We start from the raw sequence: 14,053 nt of genomic DNA on the forward strand, positions 1-14,053 counted from the left end.
TTGAATTGTGACCTTCAGCAGTGTTTCTTCACTACTTGGCAGACTCAAGGGATTATTTATTTAATTGTCATGGTTTTGTGTTTACTTGTATAAATTTATTTATGTGGCAATGATCTAAGGATGGACTTTAAGAATATAATTTTACTATCATGATCTGTCTGCCGAAAAAAAAATGGAAAAGAAGTTTGCTAGTATTTAAATTGTTTACACGTTTTCTTCCTTTCTTAGAGTAGTTACCTGTATATATAGGAAAACTATGAAAAGGAAAGGAAGTAATTAATCTTAAAATTTTATCCTGAGTGGCATATTTCTTAATTAGAAGAAAGGTCTAAAAGAAAAAGTATGTTAATATTAGTCATGTTCACACTCTTGGAATGTGAACATTAATTAATTCTTCTCTATATCTGTCATGTGATTACAGTCAATATTTTCTTTTTTTCTTTTTATAATTCTCGCCAACCTTAATTATTATCTTCAGTAGCATCTTCATAACCTTAACGAGTCTCCACCATGATCGTGACAACCACAAAATTGACCTTGAACTCCATGTCTCTCATCTCACTGCTCACACGCGGGACAAGAGCACACTCACGCATGCATGCTCTCCAGTTACTTGAGTTATTCCTCCAAGTTATTACCACCACCCCTTGACATCTCCCCTCGCACTCACAGGCACCAGGAATCACGAGGTGCGCTACGTCTGATCGCGGGTGACCCTGGTAGGAACTTCTCCATCGACGCTCAGAGTGGCCGCATCACGCCCGTCTCTCCGCTGGACTTCGAGGCTATCCCACAGGAGGGAGACTTGAGGTCCTTCAATCTGACTGTCAAGGTAGGGAAGGATTCTTTTCTCATCTTTTTTATTCCCTTACCGAGACATTCATGGTATAGGAGAGTGTCGAGTTAGCTGATGTGATTGATTGATGAATGGAGTGATTGCCGAGACACTCGTGGACATGGAGGTGCATTGAGTTACCTGATTGATTGAGTGAGTGAGTGATTACCGAGGCACTGATGATGGAAGTGTATTGAATTATTTGATTGATCGATTGATTGACTGATTGACTGATTATGGGACATACATTGACATAGAAGTGTATCGACTTATCTAATTGATTGAGTAATTGACTGACTGACGGACTGATATGTAGGCGCTGCAACATAGAAGTAATATTTAAGGCAAAGAAACAATGCCTTACAAATTGGTGGCGGCGACAGGATGCATCTTACAATAGTTAAGTGATATTCATGGTCTTCTCTCCCTCAGGCTTACGATCTTGGCGAGCCGCCCCTGAGCAGCGAGGCGGCCGTGGTGGTGTTTGTGGTGGACGAGAACGACCACGCCCCGCAGTTCGACAGGCCCTTGTATCCCATGGTGATCCCGGAGGACACGCCTCCCGGCACCTCCGTCATCCAGGTAAGTCGCGTGTCGAGCAAAAGTAGCGAAATGAACGTTATAGTTTCCATTTTGTTTGTTCTGTTTTATTGTATTTTCAGTCTTTTTGATTTATTGTTTTCATGATTTTTTTTTTGTTATTCATATTTTATTTTATTTTGTCTTCTTATTTATTTATTTTGTTTGTACTCTTGAATTTCGACTCCGTAACGCGCTAAGGAAGGGTCATCATGCGCCAGCTGGGATGCTCTCTCTCTCTCTCTCTCTCTCTCTCTCTCTCTCTCTCTCTCTCTCTCTCTCTCTCTCTCTCTCTCTCTCTCTCTCTCTCTCTCTCTCTCTCTCTCTCTCTCTCTCTCTCTCTCACGTATCTCATCTCTTTTTCCTCGTCTTATCTTTGGCCATATCAAGACTTGGGTTCTTTGTGGAGCGGTAATAGCGGTGTTCTTTCTTCTCCTCGCGTGTAAAGAACAAAGAGTAAGTATAATAATCAGGCAAGTGGTGTGATTAAACAACCAGATGATAAATTTGTACGTGCACCCTCTCACTGCCTTTCTGTACTCGTGGTCGCGGGCAGAGTTCATCTTTACGGCAGTTGTTGCTTAAGTGAGTGCACCTGAAGATCCTCAATGCTCACGCTCCTCCTAATGCTTGTGAGGAAAACAGGTACGGTCATATTCAGTTCTCGGTTAAACTGTTGCACTCATTTTCACCATGTTTCTCCACAATCTGAAGTCCTCTGTGATCTGCTTGCAATCCCCTCTTAAAGCCTGACAAATTCCCAGGTGAACAGAGGACTCAAGGTGGAGGGGAAAGACTTAACACAGTGGAAATGAGTGTGACAACTTAATCGACTTCATCGACATGCGAACGTGACAGTTTATGTGGCAAAGACTACGTAAGCATGTTGCATAATCTTGCTCCAGGTAAATTTATCCCTGCGAACATTTCACGCCAAAATTTTGCTTCGTAACCCAACTAATTTCTTCAATGATCGGTTAGATAAGGTAAGGCAAGGCAAGGTCAGGTTAGGTTAGATAAGATTATGTTACATCACGTCAGGTCAGGTTAGTTAAGGTTAGGTTAGGTTGGATAAAGGAATGGAAGGCAAGAATAGGCTAGGCCAGGTCAGATTAGGATATGCCAGATTAGTTAGGTTGAGTGATGCAAGGCAAGGCAGGGATAGGTTAGGTTAGGTAAGTTTCTTATTTTTGGTACAGCTGATAATTCACTTAGAGGAATCTTTGTAGATAAACTTAACATAGAAGCAGAGGCCAGGATATGAAAGCCAATGCGGCGATATTACAAAGGGCTACCATGAGCGTAAGCACAAAACAAGACAGGCAGAGGGAATTTTAATCACGAATACGAGATGAGTAGGACAAGGGTGAGAGTGTGTGAGGGTGAAAGTGATAATGACATACGTGAGGAAGGACGAGTGGGAGCAGATCCCCGCCTATCCTGTTATCTTCCTGCTATCGAGATAACGGCTCCTTCACTAGACTCGCCACTTTCGCCACCACCCCCACTCGCCCTTGCCACTCCTACTCCACTCTCCTCTCCCTCTCGACCATCCATGATTTTTCCCTCCCTCGCAATCAGTATTACTACTACTACTACTACTACTACTGCTTTTAACGCTAGCAACAACTATTTTGATTCTACATCTGTTTATGACACACACACACACACACACACACACACACACACACACACACACACACACACACACACACACACACACACACACACACACACCACTTTAAAAGCTTGGCGACAATACCTTGTGGTCCCCTCCTCTCCCTCTCCCTCTGCCGCCGCCTTATCGCCTCTGCCTGACAGCTTGGGAACTCTCCCCCCCCACTCCCCCCCCACACACACACACACACACACACACACACACACACACACACACACACACACACACACACACACACACACACACACACACACGCACGCACACAACGGCGCCCGACCAAGGCCACCGTCTGCGGCTATCCCTCCCTCTCTCTTCCCCCGGGGTGGTGTACAGAACGGTGTGTGTGTGTGTGTGTGTGTGTGTGTGTGTGTGTGTGTGTCTAGTCGTGATAAGGAAAATCTAGGCAGGTTAAACGTTCAGACAAATAAATGACGACAGTTGTGATAATGATAACAAAGGTGGTAGCATATTATTATTATTATTATTATTATTATTATTATTATTATTATTATTATTATTATTATTATTGTTTGTTGTTGTTGTTGTTGTTGTTGTTGTTGTTGTTGTTGTTACAGCACACACATCTCATTTAATCACAGGTATCTTCGTGCATTTCTTTGTCTTCGTATTCATGTACACATTTTAATAATTTTCATTTTTTTAATGAAGCATTCGAATCCAATTTTCCATAATCTAACTTATCGTAACCACTCCAGTACATTTGAGGTCAGAATATAAACAATGTATTACCTTTTCCCAAAATTCTTGAACACACATTGTTCTATTCCTTTTTCCCAGGCAAGCCTTTCGCTCTTGTGGATGGCTAGACGTAACCCCGATCACGTGTTCTGCTTGTTACTTCTCTGTAGGTCTTTCCCACGCCACGATCTCTTACCTTTCCACTTCCTAATAATCGATTCTCTCAGTCAGTCTTTCCTAACCAACCACAGGAAACGACAGAAGCAGTCGCCATAGCTTTGTGTAACCGTGCTTGCAGTGAATTGGCTATTGAAGTGATAAATGTCAGGTTAAATTGTGAGCAGGAGCTAATGTCATATGGCGTGTATTGTATTGTTATTATTCATACAAAAGTGCGGGTTCCATAACTGTCCATTACTTCCAAGTCCATGCGCATGACCGACTTGGTGGTGGTGTGTGTGTGTGTGTGTGTGTGTGTGTGTGTGTGTGTGTGTGTGTGTGTGTGTATGACTTTGCAATACAAAACCAAACTTGAAACCAACTAAATCACAAGGGCATTTATACTACACATTGTCCAAGTGCCTTTCCCTTATCGAGGAGCCTGTAGGGAGTGGCGGGGTGACTCATGCGGGAAGCGAGACTCGGAGGCGTGGCAGCTGTGTGTCAAGGCTCTGCAACTATGGTTGAGAAGATAAGACACGAACATTTTAGCATTGTCTGTTTCACCACGGCTGCTGGCTTCTGAAATTGATATCGTCGTTATCTTTATCACGTGCAGTGCTGAAGTGATAAACGATATCTCTGCCGGATGTAGCTGCATAAGTCAGGTTGGAGCAGCAGTGTGTTACTACCTCGCGTGGCACCTGGACCTTGCCTTCTCTTCCACAGAGGCAGCCGCAACCTGACGTAGCGTCCATGTCACGAAAACTGATAGATGCGGATCGTCACTGCTAGAAGCAAGTCGCCCAGCAGCAACGATGGAGGAGGGCGAAGCGTACTTGAGTGAACAGGAAGAGTTCAGAATTAGGTATTTTAAGGCGGTAGACTTGTCAACGAAGATACTACTGGAGCAGCTCGGGTCAATGGTCCGGGACACTTTCAAGGCCTTGGGATTCGCATCACCAAAGAACTATTGTCAAAAAGAGCTTGGATGGAACCAAGCAAAGACAGAAAGTGTGTTAAGTCATGGAGAAATTGTATATTTAAAGGGTAGTAGAGCTAACACGGAATACACACTTTTAACAAAGGTGTGGAAGGAAGCGCCTAGAAACGTCACTGAAAAAATTGAGGCCCAGATTCTGTTGCTGCAGAACGCCATCTACAACCCTCCAGTCATTCCGAACAAGGAACACTTCCATGAGCTTATAAAGAATTTGTTTCATCAGGAGAGAGAGCTGACAGACGCCGTGCGGGAAACCTGCAGTAAGATGCTGGAGGAGAAGATGCGATCTCTTCTAAAGCCAAAGAAAAAAGTAATTTCATTGTTTAAAAAGATCATGGACTTAAAAGAAGACTTGTGTGTTTCCTCCCTAAGAAGAGGCGTTCATATGGTGTGCTTGGAGTTCGAAAAAACCTGTATTAGAGAAAACTGGAATCAGAATTTCACAAGTGAACTGTCTGTCTCTGAAAACGCTCCTCCAGACTTTGATTACTTGCTCAGGGAAGTGAGTTCTTGCATTGATAACCAAGAAAAAATTATTAAACCACTTTTGAATATACAGCATGTATATCTGAACATTATACAGAGAAGTTTTTTACGTGATATCCAAGATGAATTGAAGACTGCCATTGGAGACATTTTTCCTCATGTAATGCATAATTGGCGAAATGAGTTTCGCAACTCACAACACGATTTTGAGGGCCGACTTGAAGCACTGGGCAGAGCTGAGTGTTCCTCTTACAAGGCTGCTTGCGGTGCCACTTTAGTCGACGTGCACAGATGGCTCTTGATGCGAATCGACGAACCACTGAAAGTTAATAAAACTGCTTGGAGTTTGATGGAGCTTGCCACAGGTAGGGAGCTCAAGCCACAATATCTCTTGGAGCGGGATAAACTGAAACCTCGAGTAGTGATCGTGTATGGCCCAGCGGGTTCTGGGAAGACTTGGCTTTGTCATCATCTACGAGAAGAATGGTGTTGTGGGCGTTCAATGTCTGGATTCAAAAGGAAACTTCAACTTCTTGTCTTACTGAGTGAAGAAAACGTTCATGAAGAGTCATTCAGTCATCATCTTAAAAATGTGATGCACCCAAAACTCTTCTCTCATGTCCCTGAGACTGATGTAATTAAATTTCTGTGTCAATGCAGAGTTTGCTTCCTGATGGATGCCTCGGCGGGATGTAAACCTGAGTTCACCTCGGCAGTGAATGAGGTCATGCGTCACCTGGGCCAGAACATGGCCATCATCACCGCCCGCCCCGAAGCGAGGAAGGACGTTCTCTCTGCTACGGCAAAATTTCAAGCTGAGGAGGTGTATTTGCAGCCACTTGGAGACAGTCAGCGGAAGGATTTATGTTTTAATTATTTGAAAATTTTGAATGCTAATGAAGGTGAGCCCACAATTCCGCGTAGAACTAGATTTGATCCCAGTGTTGTGAATATTGAGAAAGATTGCGAACTCCAGGAAGATCCCAACACGGCCATAGGAAAGTTTTTACAAAAGTTGGGATCAGAGGAGAGAAAGGATCTGTTTTACCCTCTGCCACTTGCTTACTTACTGTGGCTGTGGCTGCGGGATCCGAAGCACTTAACCAAGGTAACCACTATTTCAAAACTCTTTGTTAAAGTTTTTTCTGTTTGCGAACAAATAAGTGAAAAAGTCAAACAAAGTTCTTGTCCTCCAGGTGAAAAGATGAAGAAAGGAAGCGGGAAGGAAATGATAGAAAAGTTAGCATCTCGTGCGACGGAAATGTTCAGCACATCCCTTGTTGCAACATCAAGGAGAGAAAATTTGATTGAGTTCCTTAGTCTTTATCCGTTGTTGGGATATTTCAAAGACTGTCCAACACTACGACACAAAACTTGGCACTTTCTCCATCCTTTCTTGGCGGAGGTCCTCTGCGCATGGGACACACAAAGGATAAACACAGACTTTTGTTGGAAAGTAAAGGTTATCCGCTACTGGAAGCAAGTTGATAACACTCGGAGTAAAGGAAGTAAGTACGTCACTGTGACTCAACTCCTAACTGGCTTCCTTTATTGGGAGAAGAATAGGAGCATCCCCGCGAAGCCCATTGTGAAACTGTACAAGGCTATGGGCGTGGCTGATGATGACTTTCCGGCTTGGGTCTCACTACTGCGCGAGGGAGCTTGGGTGCTGCCACTGGAAAAGGCTGTGATGAAAGATGTGATGGAATCCTGGAAAACTTCTTGGAGGGTGCCTTATGCAAAGCCTCGAGAAGTGGAAGCCATGGTGCAGCTGGTGACCCATCGCGTGTACCGTCCCCGCGAGGTGATCATAGAGACCAAGGCACCGACGGAAGTGGTCTGCATGTTGACTCGTCAGCCATCCATTAATGTGAGAATATTGAAAGGTTTCCAGGAATCAGCACTTCGAGACTCCTTGCTGGACGCTCTTCGGGATGCAGGGAATGTCATTGAATTCGAGGGTAAAATTAAGGAGAAAGGCGCTGCAGCCCTGGGTCGCATGACACGCATCCATACCCTGGATGTTCACCTCACCTCTGTGGCTGCGATCAGAGTGTTTAGTCAAAGTGTGAAAAAACTCATGTCACTGCGTGAGCTCCACTTACACCTGAAAATAGATGAAACCACACCAGTAGGAATGATACCTCAGATAACTGTGGTTCCTCGCCTTGTCAGAAGTTACCTGTATCTCCATAGCATTAAGGACAAGAACCACAAGTGGGCAGCGGAGGTTGCCAAGAAGCTCGAGTGTTGTAAAAAAGAAGTGTACCTGAAGAACTCTGTCGTCTCCCCAGACCAACTACAGTATCTAAAAAGCGAACTTCATCCGACGGTTGTGCATATTTCCCATTAAGAGCCACAGCCTCCGCCACCATTGCATTCACACCTGCACTGTACATACATTTAAAAGTGATTGAAATAATGATATCAGAGGCACCAGCTTTAAGGAATTCACCGCAAGAGATACGAACGCCGATTGCGAACCGATTAGTAATCTACAAGCCGCTGTCTAAGTGATTAAGACAAGATACCGATAAGAGAGGATCCAATCTCGTACGCAGAAGTTACTATACCACCACACTGGTCAGCGCCTCTGCTGTGGTGGAGTTTGGTGAACAATTGCTGAATAAAGAGCATCATCACCCAAGATTCCTCACACCAACGCCATTTCCTCTTAACATGTTTCCCTCCACTCCTGACTCCCCGCCGTTTGTGACTCAGCTTGGGAACATTCAGACGCGTCGCCTTATCGGAGGTAATGCACGCCTGAGCTCCATCTCTTCCTCATTCTTATTTATTTGTAAATTTGTGTGTTCGTATTCATGTTCATTTAAGTATTATTTCATTCACCTGTTCATTTATTTGTGTGTGTGTGTGTGTGTGTGTGTGTGTGTGTGTGTGTGTGTGTGTGTGTGTGTGTGTGTGTGTGTGTGTGTGTGTGTGCGCGCGTGTGCGTGCGTGCGTGCGTGCGTGTGTGTGTGTGTGCCTGTGTGCGCGCGTGTGCTCTTACACCATTATGGATTCTCTCTCTCTCTCTCTCTCTCTCTCTCTCTCTCTCTCTCTCTCTCTCTCTCTCTCTCTCTCTCTCTCTCTCTCTCTCTCTCTCTCTCTTGACGCACTTGAAACACTTTATTAAGTTTGTCTTAGATACATAATTATATCACATAAAATTAATGGCATAGGACAAACAGCCCTTCTTAAGCAAGGATTTTTGGGCAAAAGAGAAGAGGAAATAAAAAAAACAAAAACAAAAGTAAAGGTAAAAAAATAGTAATAATAATAAACCTAATTCTCTCTCTCTCTCTCTCTCTCTCTCTCTCTCTCTCTCTCTCTCTCTCTCTCTCTCTCTCTCTCTCTCTCTCTCTCTCTCTCTCTCTCTCTCTCTCTCTCTCACACACACACACACACACACACACACACACACACACACACACACACACACACACACACACACACACACACACACACACACACACACACACACACACACACACACAACAAGATAACGCCCCTAAAGGCGCCGCGCACGGACCGGTACAGACTCAGTGCGATTCCCACCATGGTGCGAGCCATCAATCAATAGTCCCTTCTAGATTAGACTTACCTTTAGGATTAATGTTAAGTATTTCCCCACCCCCTATGTACATTTTCAGTTTGTTAACTGCCTAAATAATAAACCGTTTATTATTATTATTATTATTATTATTATTATTATTATTATTATTATTATTATTATTATTATTATTATTATCATTATTATTATTATTATTACACACACACACACACACACACACACACACACACACACACACACACACACACACACACACACACACACACACACACACACACACACACACACACACACAGGAAAGACAAAGTAAGACACACACACACACACACACACACACACACACACACACACACACACACACACACACACACACACACACACACACACACACACAGGAAAGACAAAGTAAGGAAAATAAAAATTATTGATTTATGTTATTCACATAAAGGTTCCCTTTTTACGTTCTTTGCATCACGTATCATATTTCTGAATAAGGATGATAATGGTGATGATCCTGGGAAAGGGAAAAAAGGATTTAAACACGTTTTAAAGTAACACCAAGAGTGTCCACGAATGTGTTCCGTGAAACTGATAAAAGTAACCCAGATTTTAATCTTGATATTTCTAGTATTTCGTGGAACCTGTGTCTTTATTGCGTGTGACTGTGGGATGCTTTCTGACGCTCCGATGATCCAGGTAGACAGAGGCTGTGTTGAGTGCACCATAAGAGCACTAGACAGAGAGCAGGAGAGAGTGGTGGGAGTTACTGATGTCGGAAATCGTCTTGTACTACCGGTATGATTTCTTGTGTAGTTGTGACGACTACGAGGAGCAGCAAGCACACAAGTAAAGGTCCATTCAGAGACGTCATTCGAAACAGACTTCCCAGCCCTTCTTTGTTTGGAAATTCCTGTTAACCTTTCATCAGAATGACTTATAATGTTTCAAGATATTGTGTGGCACCAGTATCCCGTGCTGTTTCCGGTGAGTTAGACGAGCGCCTACACAGTTTAAGCTGGCTACTCAGAGTGCTCGCATCGCACGCCATTCAGGCTTGTCCATACGCCGCATTTCCACCGCATGTGTTTCACTTGTCACGAGGCGCGCCTCACGCACGCTAATGGATAAATCGGAACAGAACAGCAAAAGTGACATTAACCGTGTGAAGTATTTTCTTGCTTTTATGAAGTATAGTGGGGAGTGTCTCGAAGATGCGTTTTATTTACTGTACGCCGCCTGGGGCCGTGGGAAGAATTACACCACGCTGCAGGAGTTTTGTGTAGACTGCCTTGGGGTAAATAAGGAACAACTCCTTGACATTCTGTGCCAGTCTGCAACTGCACCTCGGCAAGGCTCATTGAGGAATTGCACAAATTTCTCCAGCGGCTTGAATAGAAATCAGAAAACCTCGGATAATCAGAATCGAGGTTGTAACAGTGGCCCTCACTATCCCCTTTTGCCGCGTCAGTCATTCTCTCACGTTATCAGGAGTAGTTTGCGGAAAAGGCGAAGTGAGGTGAATGCAAAGCGGGATGTAACAGTCACACCTGTCTCGTGGAGGAAGTTTTCCCTCAACGAAGAGAAAAAACACAGAGGACGTGCCTCTACCTTTTATATCCATGAGGGGATGCATATGACATATGATTCGACCTCCGATGATTTCTGTGGCGGCGACACGGTTGCGAATCATGATGTACAGAGATCACAGGACGCAAACGCAGGGATACCAAAGACTGCAGGTGCCAGCCACTTTTGGGGCGTGGCAAGGCGACTGTTGCTGTCCAAAGCCTCTGTAAAGAAAGCCCACAGTTCTAATATCTCATCAGGACGGGGAAGAATCAACCAAACAGCACAACCACTACCACCTCCACCATCAGCACTGCCACCATCACATCCATCTTCTCCAACACCAACTAGAAAAACATCATCTTTGCATGAAGAGGATCATAAATCTTTGAAAGACGATGCTGAGAACATAATCAATGTGATTCGAGAAACCAAGTACAAACTGAAATCTTCATTTTTCTTCCACGGCAGTGGACAGGAGAGCTCTTTCCTAAATGCTGATCCAGATCCCACCCAGATGCCTTTGTCAGTACTGGTCATTCTACTTACAAAAGTTTTCCCAGAGGTGTCACCGAATATCCACTATCTAATTAACCAGCTACAGCGCCTCGTCTACGCCGTCTGCTACCAAGATCTTGTGTTTGATGACCTTCAGCTCAAATTTAGACTCCAAAATATGAGTGTCGTCATTTCAAAAGTAATTGCTGCAGTTGTCAGTAGTTGCACGGCTGTAACTAAGAAGTTCATCGCGGAGGTTTCTGAAAAATTGCGGGCGTCCAGACAACGATTAAGACGCGCCCAAGTGGAGTACGATAACCATCTCAAATGGGTCGAAAAAACTCGCGAAGAACTTGAAGTCGTGCAGAAAGAACTGAAAGAGGCACAGGCAAAGAATTATCGGGTTCTTCGAGCTTACTCTCGGTCTTGGAGCCAAGAGGCAGACGACCCGCACAAGGCTACTATCACCTGTGGAAGTCAAGAGTCATGCCATTTTCATGCCAAGGGCATCACGAGCCTCGACGATGGTTTAGTCGACCGGATGAATTCTGGCAGCTTATCTTTATCAGAGGAGTTGGAGGGACGGGAAGCTTTGACAGAGCGGAAAGATGACTACGATGATGATTGCTACGACAGTTTGTTAGTGAGTGTTATGAGAGAAGTTGCTTTGATCGAAAAGAGGCACAACAGCTTCAGACCGTTTGATAAAAAGCTGAAAATGATGGTAAGAAAGTCTCATAAGTCTGTCATACTTACCAAAAGGGAAATGAGAGAAAGACTGAACTCAAATGTCTCTGCGGAGGAAGGAGCCATGAGCAAGGAAGAAGTTTTAAGTCTTAGGCGAGCCCAGACAAGAATGCTGTCTAAAGATGTCAGAAAACTTCGTCAAAACTTAGAAGATCTTCAAAGTGATGAAAAATCCATCATGGCTCGAATTAATCACGATCTCGAAGCCCTGATAGAGGATGAGTTGCTTGAGGCAGCTGCGTGCGAGGGTCGTCGAGGCGTGCAGCAGCTGCAAGAGGAATCTGGGCAGCTGTTAGGCAGTTCAAGGCAAGAGGCGAAAAGATTTGCATCACGTGCCAGAATCACTGATTTGGGTGAGTGGGTGATGAGGCGAGTGTATGCAACAGTGTCATTGAAAAACGTGTATTCACGTGTCCGTCCTGCTGACACGAGGGACAGCTTTCACATCATGGATTTGTTAGGGACCGACAGACAACGACAGCCGCCCATCATCATCTTGTCAGGGCCTAAGGGGAGTGGGAAAACCTGCATGGCTCACTACATCCTTCAGCAGTGGGAGTCTAACACGGAAGCAATAAAGTCTAACATTCATGAATTCGACTTGGTGGTTTACGGCACGGTGGGCAACATTATGTCTTCTGGCTCGTGGGCCCAGTACCTGCGCGAGCACATTTTCTGCCTCACCCTCATGGACTTCCTGGATGAGGAAGTGTACGAAGCTTTCAACACCATGTCTGTGCTCTACTTGCTGGACATAGACGCCGCTGTGCCCCAGGTCACAAAGATACTGGACGATGTACTTGGCCATCTAGGGAGGAATCAAATAATGATAACCACGCGTCCGGACGGCGAGGACACTATCGCAGGGGCCGCCAGACACCACAGTATAGATTGCCAGCGAGTGAAGATGTGCCCCATGACCTTCAGTGCCATTCAGGACTATTCATCAAGTCTTTTATCACTTGTTGAGCAAGATTATTCTGTAGTCAGCAGTATGGTGAAACATTTTTCGCGGCTCGTGAATTCCATGAAGACATTAGACGAGGTGCTGTACCCTCTCCCCATGATGTATATTTTGTACCTGTGGCGCATAAATCCATACCATGCCCTGCAGGCCACCTCCGTGTCTCGCCTTGTCTCACAGGTGATCGTTGTGGCGGAAAGCACTCTGAGAGAGGCCTTAAAGGCGTCGGGCAGGAATGACAGCAGGGCAGTGATGATCAAAGCGGAACAGTGCACAAAGCAACTGTGCGAGATCGCATGGGAGTTAGTAAGTGGACCTAAGTGGCCGCACAACGGCCAGTTTTTACTAGAGTCTGAAAACATGTTCCTGGCAAACCCTTTGGAGACATCGTCCTTCAGCGCATTGATTACAATGAAGGAATCCGCAGATGGGAGACATCGAGTTAGTTTTCTGCACCCTTGGATCACTGAGATTATGTGTGGATTCTTTCTGACACAACAGCGGCTCCTGCACAAAGGATCGTCTATACTGCGGCGCCGCGAGAACCTAGAAAAATACTGTGTTCCAGAGATCAAAAGGTATAAGGAGGTCCTTCCACACGCTGCAGGAGCTCTAGTATATAATAAACACAAATTTGAGGATGCAAAGGAAATAGCTGCTCTTTTCTTCGATTCCTTGAGTGACAAGAGAGACATGCTTGCATGGCACACTCTACTTGGGGAATGTGATTTTCTCCCCACCATGTGTGCAGCAGTATCGTCTGCCCTGGCAGGTTACGGCTGCTGGACTGTCGCTCATCACTCACAGGAGACCAATTGCGCCTTGGCTGACATGCTGAAGAAAGAAGCATACCGGCCACAAACTGTTATTATTTCTCAGGAAGGAAAATTCTATCATAACTCAGAGTGTGTCATCCGTGCCCTCGCCACCTGCTCCTCCACGTTTGTTCACCTTCGTCAGGAGTCACAGTTCTACTCCTGGGGTGAGCCAGCAACCTCCGATTCCTTAATTGAGCCTTTACAACCTGCCGGAACTCTGCAGGAGTTTTGGGGCCACCTGGGCGTAGAGGGCGCCCTTGCACTTCGTCATTTTCACCAGTTGACCGAGCTTAATGTTCGAGTGTCTTCCTGCGAGGCTCTGGCGTCGCTCACTTACAGCATTGCGCTCATCGGACGCAGTCTGCGTTACCTTTACATACGCCTGGACCTACCCAGCTCCACGCCTGTGTCAAATATTGAGCCCCTTAACTTCAAAGGCAGGAATCT

The 14,053-nt window shown here is 45.0% G+C and overlaps 1 protein-coding gene across 1 annotated transcript in view; it reads left to right on the forward strand.

Annotated features, from left to right (window-relative positions):
* Positions 1–14,053, forward strand: part of LOC135102469 (cadherin-23-like) — a 95,790-nt gene that overhangs the window by 58,285 nt on the left and 23,452 nt on the right. The window contains exons 13-14 of the mRNA XM_064007784.1: positions 673–832; positions 1,268–1,417. Of these exons, the coding sequence (XP_063863854.1) occupies positions 673–832; positions 1,268–1,417 (310 nt within the window). The remainder of the gene's footprint in view (positions 1–672; positions 833–1,267; positions 1,418–14,053) is intronic.

This window comes from Scylla paramamosain, chromosome 7 (genome assembly GCF_035594125.1).
Source record: "Scylla paramamosain isolate STU-SP2022 chromosome 7, ASM3559412v1, whole genome shotgun sequence".
Lineage (NCBI taxonomy): Eukaryota > Metazoa > Arthropoda > Malacostraca > Decapoda > Portunidae > Scylla > Scylla paramamosain.